The following is a 13,912-nucleotide window of genomic DNA, read 5'->3' as shown; positions in this document are numbered from 1 at the left end:
ATATACAGGGGTGTAGCTACCATAGGTGCAGGGAGTGCAGCTGCTATGGGGCCCAGAGCTGAGAGGGGCCACCTTCCCTGTCACAGTTACATGTGTTATATACAGGGGTGTAGCTACCATAGGTGCAGGGGGCGCAGCTGCTAAGGGGCCCAGAGCTGAGAGGGGCCACCTTCCCTGTCACAGTTACATGTGTTATATACAGGGTGTAACTACCATAGGTGCAGGGGGTGCAGCTGCTAAGGGGCCCAGAACTGAGAGGGGCCACCTTCCCTGTCACAGTTACATGTGTTATATACAGGGTGTAGCTACCATAGGTGCAGGGGTGCAGCTGCTATGGGGCCCAGAGCTGAGAGGGGCCACCTTCCCTGTCACAGTTACATGTGTTATATACAGGGTGTAGCTACCATAGGTGCAGGGGGTGCAGCTGCTAAGGGGCCCAGAGCTGAGAGGGGCCACCTTCCCTGTCACAGTTACATGTGTTATATACAGGGGTGTAGCTACCATAGGTGCAGGGAGTGCAGCTGCTATGGGGCCCAGAGCTGAGCGGGGCCACCTTCCCTGTCACAGTTACATGTGTTATATACAGGGGTGTAGCTACCATAGGTGCAGGGAGTGCAGCTGCTATGGGGCCCAGAGCTGAGAGGGGCCACCTTCCCTGTCACAGTTACATGTGTTATATACAGGGGTGTAGCTACCATAGGTGCAGGGGGTGCAGCTGCTATGGGGCCCAGAGCTGAGAGGGGCCACCTTCCCTGTCACAGTTACATGTGTTATATACAGGGGTGTAGCTACCATAGGTGCAGGAAGTGCAGCTGCTATGGGGCCCAGAGCTGAGAGGGGCCACCTTCCCTGTCACAGTTACATGTGTTATATACAGGGTGTAGCTACCATAGGTGCAGGGGGTGCAGCTGCTAAGGGGCCCAGAGCTGAGAGGACCCCCCTTCCCTGTCACAGTTACATGTGTTATATACAGGGTGTAGCTACCATAGGTGCAGGGGGTGCAGCTGCTATGGGGCCGAGAGCTGAGAGAGGCCACCTTCCCTGTCACAGTTACATGTGTTATATACAGGAGTGTAGTTACCATAGGTGCAGGGGGTGCAGCTGCTATGGGGCCCAGAGCTGAGAGGGGCCACCTTCCCTGCCACAGTTACATGTGTTATATACAGGGGTGTAGCTACCATAGGTCCAGGGAGTGCAGCTGCTATGGGGATCAGAGCTGAGAGGGGCCACCTTCCCTGTCACAGTTACATGTGTTATATACAGGGTGTAGCTACCATAGGTGCATGGGGTGCAGCTGCTATGGGGCCAGAGCTGAGAGGGGCCACCTTCCCTGTGACAGTTACATGTGTTATATACAGGAGTGTAGTTACCATAGATGCAGGGAGTGCAGCTGCTATGGGGCCCAGAGATTAGAGCGGCCACCTTCCCTGTCAAAGAAACGCGTGCTATATACATTTTTCACTATTGGGTGGTATATAGGGCTTCTTGCAAACTTTTGCTATGGGCCCTACAAGTATCTAGTTACACTGCTGCCTATGGGGATAAGTGTTACAACAGTGGTTCCCAAACTGTGTGCCGTGGCTCCCTGGGGTGCCTCGGGACACATGCAGGGGTGCCCTGGGTTGGTGGTCCAGGACCAATTCAAATTATTAATGGTTAATTATTTATGAGCAAAACCGGTGCTGGTGGCTGCCAATCATAAAATGTGGACAAACAGAAGCAAATCCTGCCCTTTACCACATTTTTTATTTGGGGCCCTAGGGGTGCCATGAAAAAAATTCTGATACTGTAGGGTGCCGTGAATCAAAAAAGATTGGGAACCTCTGTGTTACAATAAGATTTGCCATGTCAATAACTTGTTACTGCCCTGGCGCTTCCATTCCTCTGCTCTGTAACCCATTGAGCTGCATCTTCCAGCGCCCAGTGACATCTGCCCTGGTTCTTGTTGCCCACACAGGGGGAGCCGCTTTCTTTCTGCCAGGACACCTTCCTGAAGCACAAGTCCAGCGCGATGAGGAGCTTCCTGCAGAACGCGCTGCATCTCCAGCTCTTCACACAGGTGTGGGGGCAGCCTGGCGGGTGGCCATGACACAACGTTCCTTACCACATATATCAGCACGATGCAGAGCACAGGGGTGTGGGAAGTACTGTTGACATCCAAAATGCCGAAACTCAGGGACTGATTCAGACCTGTTTGCCCCGGGCCGAATTTGGGCCCCACGAACTATGTGCAAGGCTTGCGAATGGATGAGTAGAGGAACAATCGTTGGATTTTTTACTCGACATCGAATGATGTTTCCTCTTGTCCCTGGTGTTCACAGCCGCCGGTTAGCCCTGGACTTACTCACCGGCTGCTGATGTCACCCCCCCCCCCGCCCCCCTCCCCCTTCCCAGCAGACATAAACACGCCTGTGTTTTCCCGTACACTCCCAGCATTACATTGGGCGTGCCCACCATGTTTGCGGGTGGCACGCCCATGAAACAGCCGGGATCCACCCACACGCGCTTACTCTCTGTCAATCACGCTACGATCGGCTTGCAAATGGTAATATTTGCCGAAGACGATGGCAGCCTGGCCTCGCACACGTGCATTGCGCAGTAGCCCAAACATCAACCAGCGTCCAAATTCGGACCCGGACCATCAAGTCTGAATCGGGCCTTTGATGTGGATATGTTGACAGTCGGCATGTCCACATAACATTTTCCCAGTGTCAGAGCCCTAATATTAAACACAGGCTAACCCTACCCTCATACATAAAGCTGGTTACACACTATACCCTCCAGCTGTTGTGAAACTACACGTCCCATCATGCCTTGCTACAGTTTTGCTATTAGGGAATGCTAAAACTATTGCAAGGCATGCTGCGATGTGTAGTTTCACAACAGCTGGAGGGCCACAGTTTGGACATGCCTGGGCTAGTGTGAACTCATAATAAGCATTCTCTTACAATGTTGCCATAGTGACTGTGTCAACATTATGTCAGTGTCAACTTTGTGACACTTTGGGATATATTTAATGCTGTTCAGTGCTTATTGCTCTCCGTCATAGCCCGCCCTCAGTTTTCAACCTACTGCACCAACTGCACTCGCCGTTTCCACCTCGCTGTTTCTAAATATCGAGGTAGAAACGGCGAGTGTGACCATCAAAACAGCGAGGCTCGCGGCTATATGCAGGGGGAATCCTCGCTGTCCTCTGATGGCGAGGATTTCCCCAGAACATTGCATATGAGCGGCTGGCGAGATTATGGCTTTTACTCGCCAAAAAATTCGCCCTGCCCGTGTAGTGTGGCGAGTCCGGGAGGGTACACGTTTCTACTCATTTGGATTACATTTTGTTAAACATACAAAATTATATAGATAAAAACTTGTGTCAACCAATTTCCCTGTTTCGAACTTTTGTACCATTTGATCTTTTGTAGTGTCTACTTTTTTTTCACGTCGACCGTTTGACCCCATCGACCTACTCCATGTTGACCATGTAGTCGACCTTTTGGCTGTTAACCTCTTTTTGGTTTGACAAGCACCGACGTTGTTACGTTTCAATCTTGGTGTAGGTCATCCCCTGACAACGCTTTCTATAACACCGCAAAGGTTGCCCATAGCAACCAATCAGGTTCTGCCTAACATTTCAGACATGTACAGACACTGTCATGTGACTAGTTTCCAGTGCCTTCATAGGCTGCCTTCACATGACTAGCAGGTCTACCCACAAAATGGCTGCCTGTGCTGTTTAGGCCACAGATGCACTTTATTAGCTCAACCTAGGGGTGTTTCCCTGGGGCTTACGTCAATGCCAAAAACCATTTGTGCATTAGCTGGTCACATTAGCAGACAAGCGCGCCGCAGTCCTGCGATATCCAATGAAATAAGGCCGCAGCTGTTACCCACCACGCTGCAATCTCCTCATACATTATACAGGCCCTGGTCTCTGATCTCTGGTAAGAGTCTTATTGGCAGTAATACCCAGAGCTGTGCCCCATGGCACACAGCACTGCCAGCTATCCTGCCTAGATGGCTGCTGACGGGCAGCAGAGAACTCAATAGAGATGACACTCATGTATTACTTCTCTATTACACCAAGGAACGCTAATATTTATAAAGGTGCCAATTAGCATCATACGTTTCCTTCTCAGTTCATAGACAGCCGGTTGGAGAAGCTGAACTCCGGGGAGGAATTCACAGATGTCTTTGAACAGGAGGTTACCAGCCGCGGTCTATCAGGTACTGTGTCTGCACCAGGGTCTCAGGTATTAAAGACAAGGGCCCTTTTTCTGGTTGACTCGCTCGGATGTGAATTCGCACCCTTGCAAGTCTACCAGAATGGTCCCCCATTTGCAAGCCGTGCACGTTTTACATAAACATCCATTTGCAGGCCGGGGGGGAAACTCCCACATCTTTTGATGGTCGCCGCCCATCGAAAGATATGGTTCGTTAATGCATATGTAAATGACTCTCAGGTCACTTATATATGCGTGCACATTCGGGAGGAACGGGGCGGGTAGGTGTGACGTGCCCACGTCACCCGGCGATTTCCATGGGAACGGCCAGCGTTTTCATGGAAACGCCCATGAATCGCTGGGTGTTCCCATGGGTGGGTATGGGCGGGTACCCCCCCGGCCTTGTGTGAAGAACGAAGGGGAGCTTGCGAATTGGACCAGAATAAGCAGTGGCGTAACTATAAATTTTGCTCCCCCCTGCCAAAAAGTTTGTGCCCCCCTCCAGGCTCCTCTCCGGCATGTTTCCCCAGTGTGTCACACTCATAACGGAGAAGCTGAAGCAGGATAGAGTAAGAGAGACCAGCAGACACTGCTGCTTCCCTTGGCTCCGATATATCCCAAGCCACCCTAGCACGCCCATCCGCCCGCCCATCCTGTACACAGTAGCCAATAGCTGGCTCTGTGTACAGTCAATTGAATCAGTGGCGGAATTTGACATCTCTGCCATGGCCCCACCTGCGCTGCGGCTGACTCGCCTCCAGTGCTCAGTCAGTGGGCAGCGGCAGGCAGCAGCATGTCGGTGCGTCGAGCTGGTGCCGGCGCCCACACAGACCCTGCTGCTGCTTGCTCCCCCAAGCGGCTGCTGGGGCTGCCTTACAGTACTTACGCCACTGAGAATAAGGTCCAATATCTCAGGGTCACTCTGGAGAATGTTATTACCTGTTACTCTCCTCTATTTGTGTCCTTTTACCTTATATGCAGCTAGTGCCAGCACCACACACCCTAATCCCATTGCACACATACGCCCGCTAGCCGTGCAAATACATTCTATTTTTTGCATGCAGGGTAAATACTTGCCTTAGCATGCAGCTCACAAATTCCAAGCTGCTTTACTTTGACAGGGTGCCGGATGGGGTCCCGACAGTCGGGATCCCGACAGGCATTCACCCGACGTCGGGATCCCGACAGGCATTCACCCGACGTCGGGATCCCGACTGTCAAAACACCCGTCGGCTATTTTCCCTCGTGGGGGTCCACGACCCCCATAGAGGGAGAAAAGAATAGCAAGGGGCTTACTTGCGCTCACTATACTGTCTGGGTCCGGCCAGTTGGGATCCCGATGTCGGGCTAATGACTGTTGGGATCCCGATTGTCGGACCCCTGTACCACACCCCTTTGACACTGCAGTTTATATTTGAATTTAGACACGCCCCACCCCTATTTAAATCTCTCAGTGCAGTTTACATCTGCCCCACCTGCAAGGTGTGCACCGTTACCTGCTTTGCTACCAGCTCACACTCAGCCCCTACAGTACGTGCGACCTTCAGAGGCGCCGAAGTCCCATCTTACCGCTCTCAGACACTGTAGCATATGGAATTCTTGTTCAAATACCGTTCCTTCATGTATATTTTTGTGGATTTATTTTTCTGTTCACCTGCAGGAGTCTCCAAATCTTACCAAATGTGGCTGGAAAACCTCAAGGTAATATGAGACCTCTGTACCGACATTGTACAGCCTGTTAGTAATGTTTTATATTGTGCCCAGTTCCTATTCTCTTACAAATAGCATCAGCAGAGATCAGATGCACCACGCGTTTCGCAGCAGAACAGGCTGTGCTGAGCTGCAACGTTCCGGACATACAATTGCTCACCTTTGCTCTTCCCATGGTTACTTCTTTACACAATGGGCCCGATTCAGACTAGCTCGCTGTCTGCAAATTTGCAGCCCGAGTGATTATCGAATGACAGTGCAAGTGCAAGCTGTCCGACTGAAGGCAGCAAGTGAAGAATGACATCCTGCGGGCGGTTGGGGGCATGCCCTAGGCATCTTCTGGGCATCCCCCAGATAACCCAGGCTATCCTCAGCCGTTAGGAAGGATGGCCCCTGACATCATCAGCGGCCTCCTCCTCCCCATGGCCCAGTGAGTCCTGGCTTACTCAGCGCCGCGAGAAGGGGGGAAATAATTTGATTTCCCCACATACGCGTATACAGCCGTGTACAGGTGTGGAGAAGTGCGGTGGGAGTGCCCTTGGTGGGGAGGCCTCTACCTGCTCGCTGGTAGCGATACAGAAGGCTAAGAAGTGACTTGCGTACCAAAGCATTAGCGTCGCAAGAGTAAGATGTCATTTCTACAAATGTCTTTATTGGACCACGCCAGGGCTATAGAAAGGATTCCTGGGCCTCGGTAATAAAAGGGGGTGTGGTCTAATCGTGCAAGTGTGGCCACATCCCCCTTAGGGAATAAGCATGGGGAAATACTTTTCAAGCATCGCAAAGAGACGCCAACCTGCGGTAGGGGGTGCCATGTTCCCCTCAGCTAGGGTCAGATCAAATGCTGGGCAGGTCTTTTCATGATAGCCAGCCTTGGCCTGTGATGAGCAGCCCCAGCATGCGAAAGACTGCATTTGTAGTTTTGCTATTTTACCAAAACGGCAAGTGCCGCTGAATCAGCCCCATAATCCATTGCTTACATTCATAATGCTTTGAGGCTGGCAGTCTCTTAAGATATGTATTTACTCCCTATCCCTGAGTATTACTTATGTGATGAAAAGCCAGTTTTATTTGAGGTAAGTCGTATAGACAACAAATGGATCATTTATTGCAGGAATGTCCAAACTATGGCCCTCCAGCTGTGAAACTACAAGTCCCATCATGCCATGCCACAGTTTTGCTGTTAGAGAATGCTAAAACTATGGCAAGGCATGCTGGGATGTGTAGTTTCACAACAGCTGGAGGGCCACAGTTTGGACATGCCTGATTTATAGGGAGGAAGAGGAGGGGACTTTGCGCAGTTCTGCGCACATTTGTGTCACCTTATAAATAAATGCTGATAATAAGAAAAGTACCGCTTTGTATTTTTAGCACCAACCTATAATAGCTGCAGCTTCACACATAAAGGCCTCTGTTTCGCACAGTTAGTCAAATGCTGCCAAATTTTGGAATATACCCTCAGAAAAACTGTAAGTCAGACAGAACCTGAAATACTGTATCTGACTGGGAAGAGCAATTAACAGGCTTGGATGGGGACCACTGCTTTGAAGTCAGATATCTCCGCAGTGGCGTAACTATAAATTTTGCTCCCCCCAGCCAAAAAAGTTTCTGGCGCCCCCCCCCCACCCCATGCCCCTTAAACATTACATCACACATCATAATGCCCCTTGCACTATATGCCACATGCCGTCATTAACCTTACACTCCACACACCTAAATGCACCTTACACTATGGACGGAATTAATGCCGCCCGAGTTCAGTGCAGTGCGAGATGTCCGCTGAATTCTTTAAAGGGGAATTAACTTACAAGGCATGGTTTTGCCTTGTAAGTTAATTCCCCTTTAAAAAACCATCAGAATTCAGCGGAAATCTCGCACTACACTGAACTAGGGCGGCATTATATTCCACCCTATACTGTATGTCACACACCCTTATGCTCCTAGGCGCAAAATGTCTATTCACCCCTGCTCTGCCAAGCAGAGCACAGAGTGACAGAGCGTCTCCCAACTGCCCCTCTTCCCATCGCAGGACATTGCTGCCCTTGGGTGGGACAGAGAGACAGTCACAAAAAAATCCCTGTCCCACGAAAATCTGTACAGGTAGGAAGTACTGTATACTGACAGATGCTAACGCATGGACACGTAGGCGCTGACAGATGATGACAAATGGACAGATCCTAAAACATGGGCGCTGACAGGTTGATACATGGATGCTGACACAGACACATATGTTGACACATCGACATTGCAGATGCCTATACACAGGGATATGCTGACACACAGACTGCATAAAGAGACACTGATGCTGACAGATGCTGACATCTAAAGACATAACACAGAAACCCAGACACTGACACAAATATGCTGACATGTGATGACACACTGACTGTTTTGCATCCCACTGTAGAAAACCAGGGTTTGAAAGGGTTAACCTTATTGTTGTGTTCAGCTCCTGTGCTGAAGCCTGTAGAAGGGGAGGGCTCTGTAACCGGAGTGCAGAGTGCAGGGGAAGAGAAGGCAGCCGCTGGAGCAGGACGGTGACGATAGAACAGAAAGCAGGGAGAGGGATGATGCTGCAGCTGCCCAGCCTGCGCGGACGGAGGTTGTGTGTACTGTACTGTGTACACAGACGAACTTCCTGCCTGTGTGCTGCTGCTGGTAGGAACGGAAGGGAGGGAGAGACAGGACGGACCTCACCTCAGAGATGTGCAGGTTAGAGTGAGGGGCTTCCGGCGCCCACGCAGCCCCCGCTCCTCCAAGCAGTGGCGGGGGCTGCCTTACACAAGCTACGCCCCTGTATCTCCGGTTCCCAAGGGCAGAATTTTTTAAATTCTTGTACCCATGGAAATAGGGGACCCTCAGCTTTCAGCCTAGGGCCCTTAGACTCCTGGGGGGGTTTCTGTGTACTCAGAACCCCCCCCCCCCCCCCTGTGTGTGCCACTGCAAATAGGTTAATAGTCCCTATAAAATTCCTGGCCTTACAGCATTTAGAGCCTGATTCATCTTGAGCTGTAGATTTGAGGGGATTTGCGGATACTACAACTCTCCTCAGCAGCACACACGCCGGGTCCCGCACTGTGATGTGCCTGCAATGTTTTTGCGGGTGAATCGCTATTGTGCAGTGACCTATTGTTTATGGGTAATTTAACCCTTTGAGTGCCAGCGTTGCTGTGAGAGATCCTCAAAATAACCGCTAAAAATGCCAGCGTCGCTCACAGCGACTGTTCTTTTCTTGGGTGCTATATATAACTAATCTTCAATTAATTGACTTGGCTGCGTTTGTATTTATTTATACTAAAAGAACAGTCGCTGTTCATTTAAGATGGAGGGAATTGAGCGACATATTCTATCACGTGTGTACTCTGTTCATACTTATGTATGTGTAAAGTTTTCTTATGTATGATGGTCCTGATTCAAATGGTTTCGCAACTGAGTGATTATCGTCAGACTATGCCACACAAGTCAGGGAACCTGCATGATGTCGTTTGCAGCGAGAAATCAGTTGCAGAGTGATTGACAATAAGAGGCCATTTTGGGTGGCAATGTAGTGTCTGCAAAAACGTATTGGGGCGTCTCAATGTGTGGGAGAAATCTCAGCCAGCGTTGCAGCAACCGCGGCCATTATGCAGTGAATGTACCTCGCAGTTGTTGAGCGTTACGATGTCTTCAGGGGACGTCTCTGTTTACTCGTGGGTGGTACTATAGCTGCGTTACCTTGCGGTTCCATCAGCCACAAAGATCGCTGCTGCATCAGCATTGCCATGCCATCTGTACATTGTACATTACAGTCTCATTCATGTGTCTGTATCCCTCACCCAGAAAGGAGGTGGAACCGTGATCAATAACATGAAGAACCGGACCCACCCCACAGTCAGGAACATGCTGAGATATGTAAGAGTATTTCTGCTGCAAATGGCAAATGAACCTGCTCAGCTGTCCTCATTACCTGGCTGATGACGATCTGTCTTCCTTCATCCCTCAGGCTAAAGGACAAGCCAAAACAGGTCTGCAAGGAATGAAGAGGCGGATAAAACCCAAGGTACTCGCTCAGCGTGTAACACCTAAAGCTTTTACCAGCATCTCCTAGCGCAGGGATTCCCAAACTCAGGTCCAGGTTTTAGGATGTCCATGCTTAAAGAACAGGTGGCTTCATTAGTACCTTATACCCCTTTCACACTTGCAAAAATATCCTGGGTTTTTGTACAAGAACGCGCATCAACCTGGGATTTAGCTCAGTGTGAAAGGGTCTTGAAAGAATATCCCGGGATGAACATCCCGAGATTGCAACCCAGGTCATGAGCTGGGTAGATTCCGGAATCGACCCGGGATGCGGTCAGTGTGAATGGTCCCGTACCTGGGATTGGGTACACGGGACTTTAAATAAGTTGCTGATTGGAGCTTTCTTGGGCTCACAAATGCTGATGTCATCTTTCAGAGCCCTGGAGTCCATTTCTAATGACATGCATATGTATTTGCAGAGATTTCCCGGGATCAGTTTGAATGGGGCTGTCCCGGGTCGGTCCCAGGTCTGAGTGCAGTGTGAAAGGGTACATTCCCGGGAACACATTCCCGGGTATGACCCGGCTCTGCGAGTGTGAAAGGGGTATTAGTCAGTTTGATTTAGCTTAAGCTTGGGTAGCTTAAAGGTGCGTAATCACTGGACCGATATATATCGATGCACCATCGACCAGTGTATACGAGGGATATATCTGTGAACGGCATCTAAAGATATATCAGCTGTGTGTACAGCTGATCCGCCCGTTCAGCCGCTACAGGAGACACCGGTGATTGACAGCTCAGTGGGCGGATGCATTTGCATGTCAGCTTTTGGATGCCAGTCCTGACGGATCAGGCATCGTTAATGGAGAACATGCTGCCCAATTCGTCTGTAGATATACCTGCAGAACAACTGATCTGCAGACAGTGGAGTAACAATAGTCCCACAGATCCTGCCGTCTTGGGGAGGCACTAAGTAAATCAGGGCGCCGGGCGTCTGCGGGGCTATGGCTGCACGCTTCTGCCTCCCAGGACCTGCAGATCTACTTGCCTGCAGTTCCTACTCCCGGCGCTCCTTCTGCTGCTGCTGCTAATGAAAAATAGCCCTAACAAAATGTCCGCCCCCTTACAGCAGACAGGTTTTGAGGATGCTAGAGGAGGCAGCCTCCTCTAGCATCCCTAAAAACAGTCTGCTGTTAGGGGCAACCATTTTGTCGAAGGCATTTTTCATTAGCAGCAGGTAGAGCCGGCCGCGGTAAGTGCATGGGTGAGTGTGGGTAAACTGGGGGGGCGGAGGGGCACTGCCGAAAGTTTCTGGCAGGCAGGGGGGCTGTCAGCCGATTTATCTACTAGTGCATACCCAGCTTTAAAACCTTGACTGTTAGGTTGCCCTGAGGGCCAAGTTTGGGAAACCCCGATCTAGTGTTTTAAATTGCAGCAAGATTCAAGTCTTTTGGCACCTTCCAAATCCTTAAATGTGAAATGATTGCTTAATAACTTAAAATAATGTGCTTTTAATTAGGTCAGAGCATGTGGCAATCAGACTTCCTCTCCTGCTCATCCAGGGTCACCCCAATTTGATAGCTACAGTAGATAGATCATCAGACAGTCTGCGCAAGGAATATAACATAACGCCGTAGCAGGGCCCACGCAGCCATAGGTGAAACTAAAAAGTTGGTAATGGATGCACGCGACGTAGTGCAAAAGAGGGGTGTGGCCTCACTGCATGGGTGTAGCCTTGCTGCAAAGGGCAAAGGTCTTGAAGGAAATGATTACCTTATACTCCACACATTGGCCAAAACTTGAAGATCAGTGTACTGTTTTGTCCCAAGTTCTTTAAAATTAGACATTTTTAATCCCCTGACATTAAAACACTAATATCAGAGACACACACTGGACTATGGGGTCAGCTACCGGAAGCCGGAGTGGTGGGCGGCAGCCGGGAATGGCGGGCGAGCGGTGCAGGAAGGGCGGGCAGGTGACCGGGAAGGCAGACTTTTATGAATGTATGCACAACGCTAGTAATGCTGGGGAGGGTAATAAAAAATAATAATAATTAAAAAAAAACTATGTTTTGGGTTAAAGGGTGGTCTGGTGCACCCCCGAACCACCCCCCAGTTTTGCCTATGGTCACAGCTGCTGGGCCACTACTCTGGGACCTGATGCCCACTCAGGAGAATAGTGAGCGGTCTGTGGTCAGTAGACAGGTTCCTGATATCTGGCCACCAACTCCATGCAAAAAAAGCAAAATGCAGGTACACACTCTAAAGCTGTGTACACACGGCAGCGATAGGGGCTGATATCGCTGGGAATATGGTTGCTGGCGACCATATTGCCAGTGATGGCAGTCTGTCTCGGCAATAAATCGCCGGGTGCACGCTCCCGTTTTCAGCCCCATTCTAATCGATGGTCGCAGGAGCTTGCTCCTGCGACCAGCTGATTACCTCTGCGGCACCGCCGGCAGAGGTTTCTTTTCATCAGCAACCATCTCTGGTCACCGATGTAAAGGGGGCATTGAGCAATATATCGCCCCGTGTGTACGCACCTTAAGCACTAAGAATACTGATGATCAAAACAATTATAATAAACTCTACAATTAATATGGAATATAAATTAGATTCTTAGTAAGTTTGGCCAAAAAATGCAGATGTGTCCTCTATGGGGGTTATTCTGGTTGTGAGTCCACCAAACCCCACCCAGCGAATATGAGCAACATCACCTCCGATAGTTCATGGGATGTGGTAGGAAGTAGGCACATGTACTCTTGTGTGATTGTGTAAGTGAGGGCATGGGTCCATTTGACAGGAACAGTGTACCGAGGTGAGGAAAGGAATTAGGTTATGGAAAATAGCACGGTCCTCTCAACAGCACATTGGTGATGTCATTTCCATGTTAAACTGGAACAAGTGATGTCAGAGGAAACACTATATCATACCCTCCAACATCTGAAGAGCAAAAATAGGTACAAATTCGGAAAGGAGGCATGGCCATGGGTAAAAGCTATGTCCCTTTTTCCTACACTTACAATGGGCAGTTGGAGACCCAAAGAAAGGTACAGGCAATACAACTGTACCTGCCAAAAAGGTACAGTTGGAGGGTATGCTATATGAAACAAAGTTCATTCATCCCACTGTTTCGGCCATGTCCAAAATAAACAAGGCCACATTTGTTTCTGGCATTTTGACCTGTGTTTCACACCAGGAACTGCAGCAGATTCAGCGTGTGGGGTCATTGAAAGCTGACCAAAGTCCTACCCAGCACCACGAGAGGCTGCAGAACCGGCTGCCCATCACAGAGCACTTTGGACAGGTAAGACAATCAGTGTGTGAAAGAAGACTACACAGGAGACACAGCAACTATCATTTTCTAGACTGCAAGAGAACATATAGCTAGAATCTGATTGGTTGCTAGGGGCAACAGCACAACTTGTCTGTTTTGTAGCTTTAGGAAATGCAAATGCATTGTGACCGCAGTTTAAGTAGCAACTGGGTGTCAACAGGGCAATAGACAACCGTTGTGACTGGGACAGATTCTAAAACCATGAAGTGGGCGAAATGCGCTTTGTAGACAGCTGAGTTATGAGCTTCATAACTGGGCCATATAGGAGGTAGATGTATGAAGCAGTGATAAGGAAGGAGGAGTGAGCCACAGGAGAAGTGGCCCATGGCAACCAATCAGCACTGAATTAACATCTATAATTTGCATTATATAAATTATACAGAGCAGCTGATTGGTTGCCGTGGCCCACTTCTCCTCTGACTCACTTCCCCTCCTTCTTACATCTATCCCATAGTGAGGAAACCTCCCTGACTGCCTGTTGCTAGGCAATAAGAAATACACAGGGACGATTACCAGTTTAATATTGATTCCTTTAAGCGGGAGACACCTCTATGTGGGGTGTTAGGGGTCTATTTCCCAATTACTGTTCATGTGCTGTGAAAACACAAATAAGTACCCTCCAAAAGATATCGACAGGTGAACACAGCACA

The 13,912-nt window shown here is 49.6% G+C and overlaps 1 protein-coding gene across 1 annotated transcript in view; it reads left to right on the top strand.

Moving 5' to 3' along the window:
* Positions 1–13,912, top strand: part of DENND1C (DENN domain containing 1C) — a 54,093-nt gene that overhangs the window by 28,502 nt on the left and 11,679 nt on the right. The window contains exons 14-19 of the mRNA XM_083185388.1: positions 1,958–2,059; positions 4,134–4,221; positions 5,878–5,918; positions 9,747–9,818; positions 9,910–9,966; positions 13,125–13,232. Of these exons, the coding sequence (XP_083041514.1) occupies positions 1,958–2,059; positions 4,134–4,221; positions 5,878–5,918; positions 9,747–9,818; positions 9,910–9,966; positions 13,125–13,232 (468 nt within the window). The remainder of the gene's footprint in view (positions 1–1,957; positions 2,060–4,133; positions 4,222–5,877; positions 5,919–9,746; positions 9,819–9,909; positions 9,967–13,124; positions 13,233–13,912) is intronic.

Source organism: Crinia signifera, chromosome 4 (genome assembly GCF_055691185.1).
Source record: "Crinia signifera chromosome 4, ASM5569118v1, whole genome shotgun sequence".
NCBI lineage: Eukaryota > Metazoa > Chordata > Amphibia > Anura > Myobatrachidae > Crinia > Crinia signifera.
The sequence above is the reverse complement of the archived record's forward strand: the minus strand, read 5'-3'. Positions and strand labels throughout refer to the sequence as shown.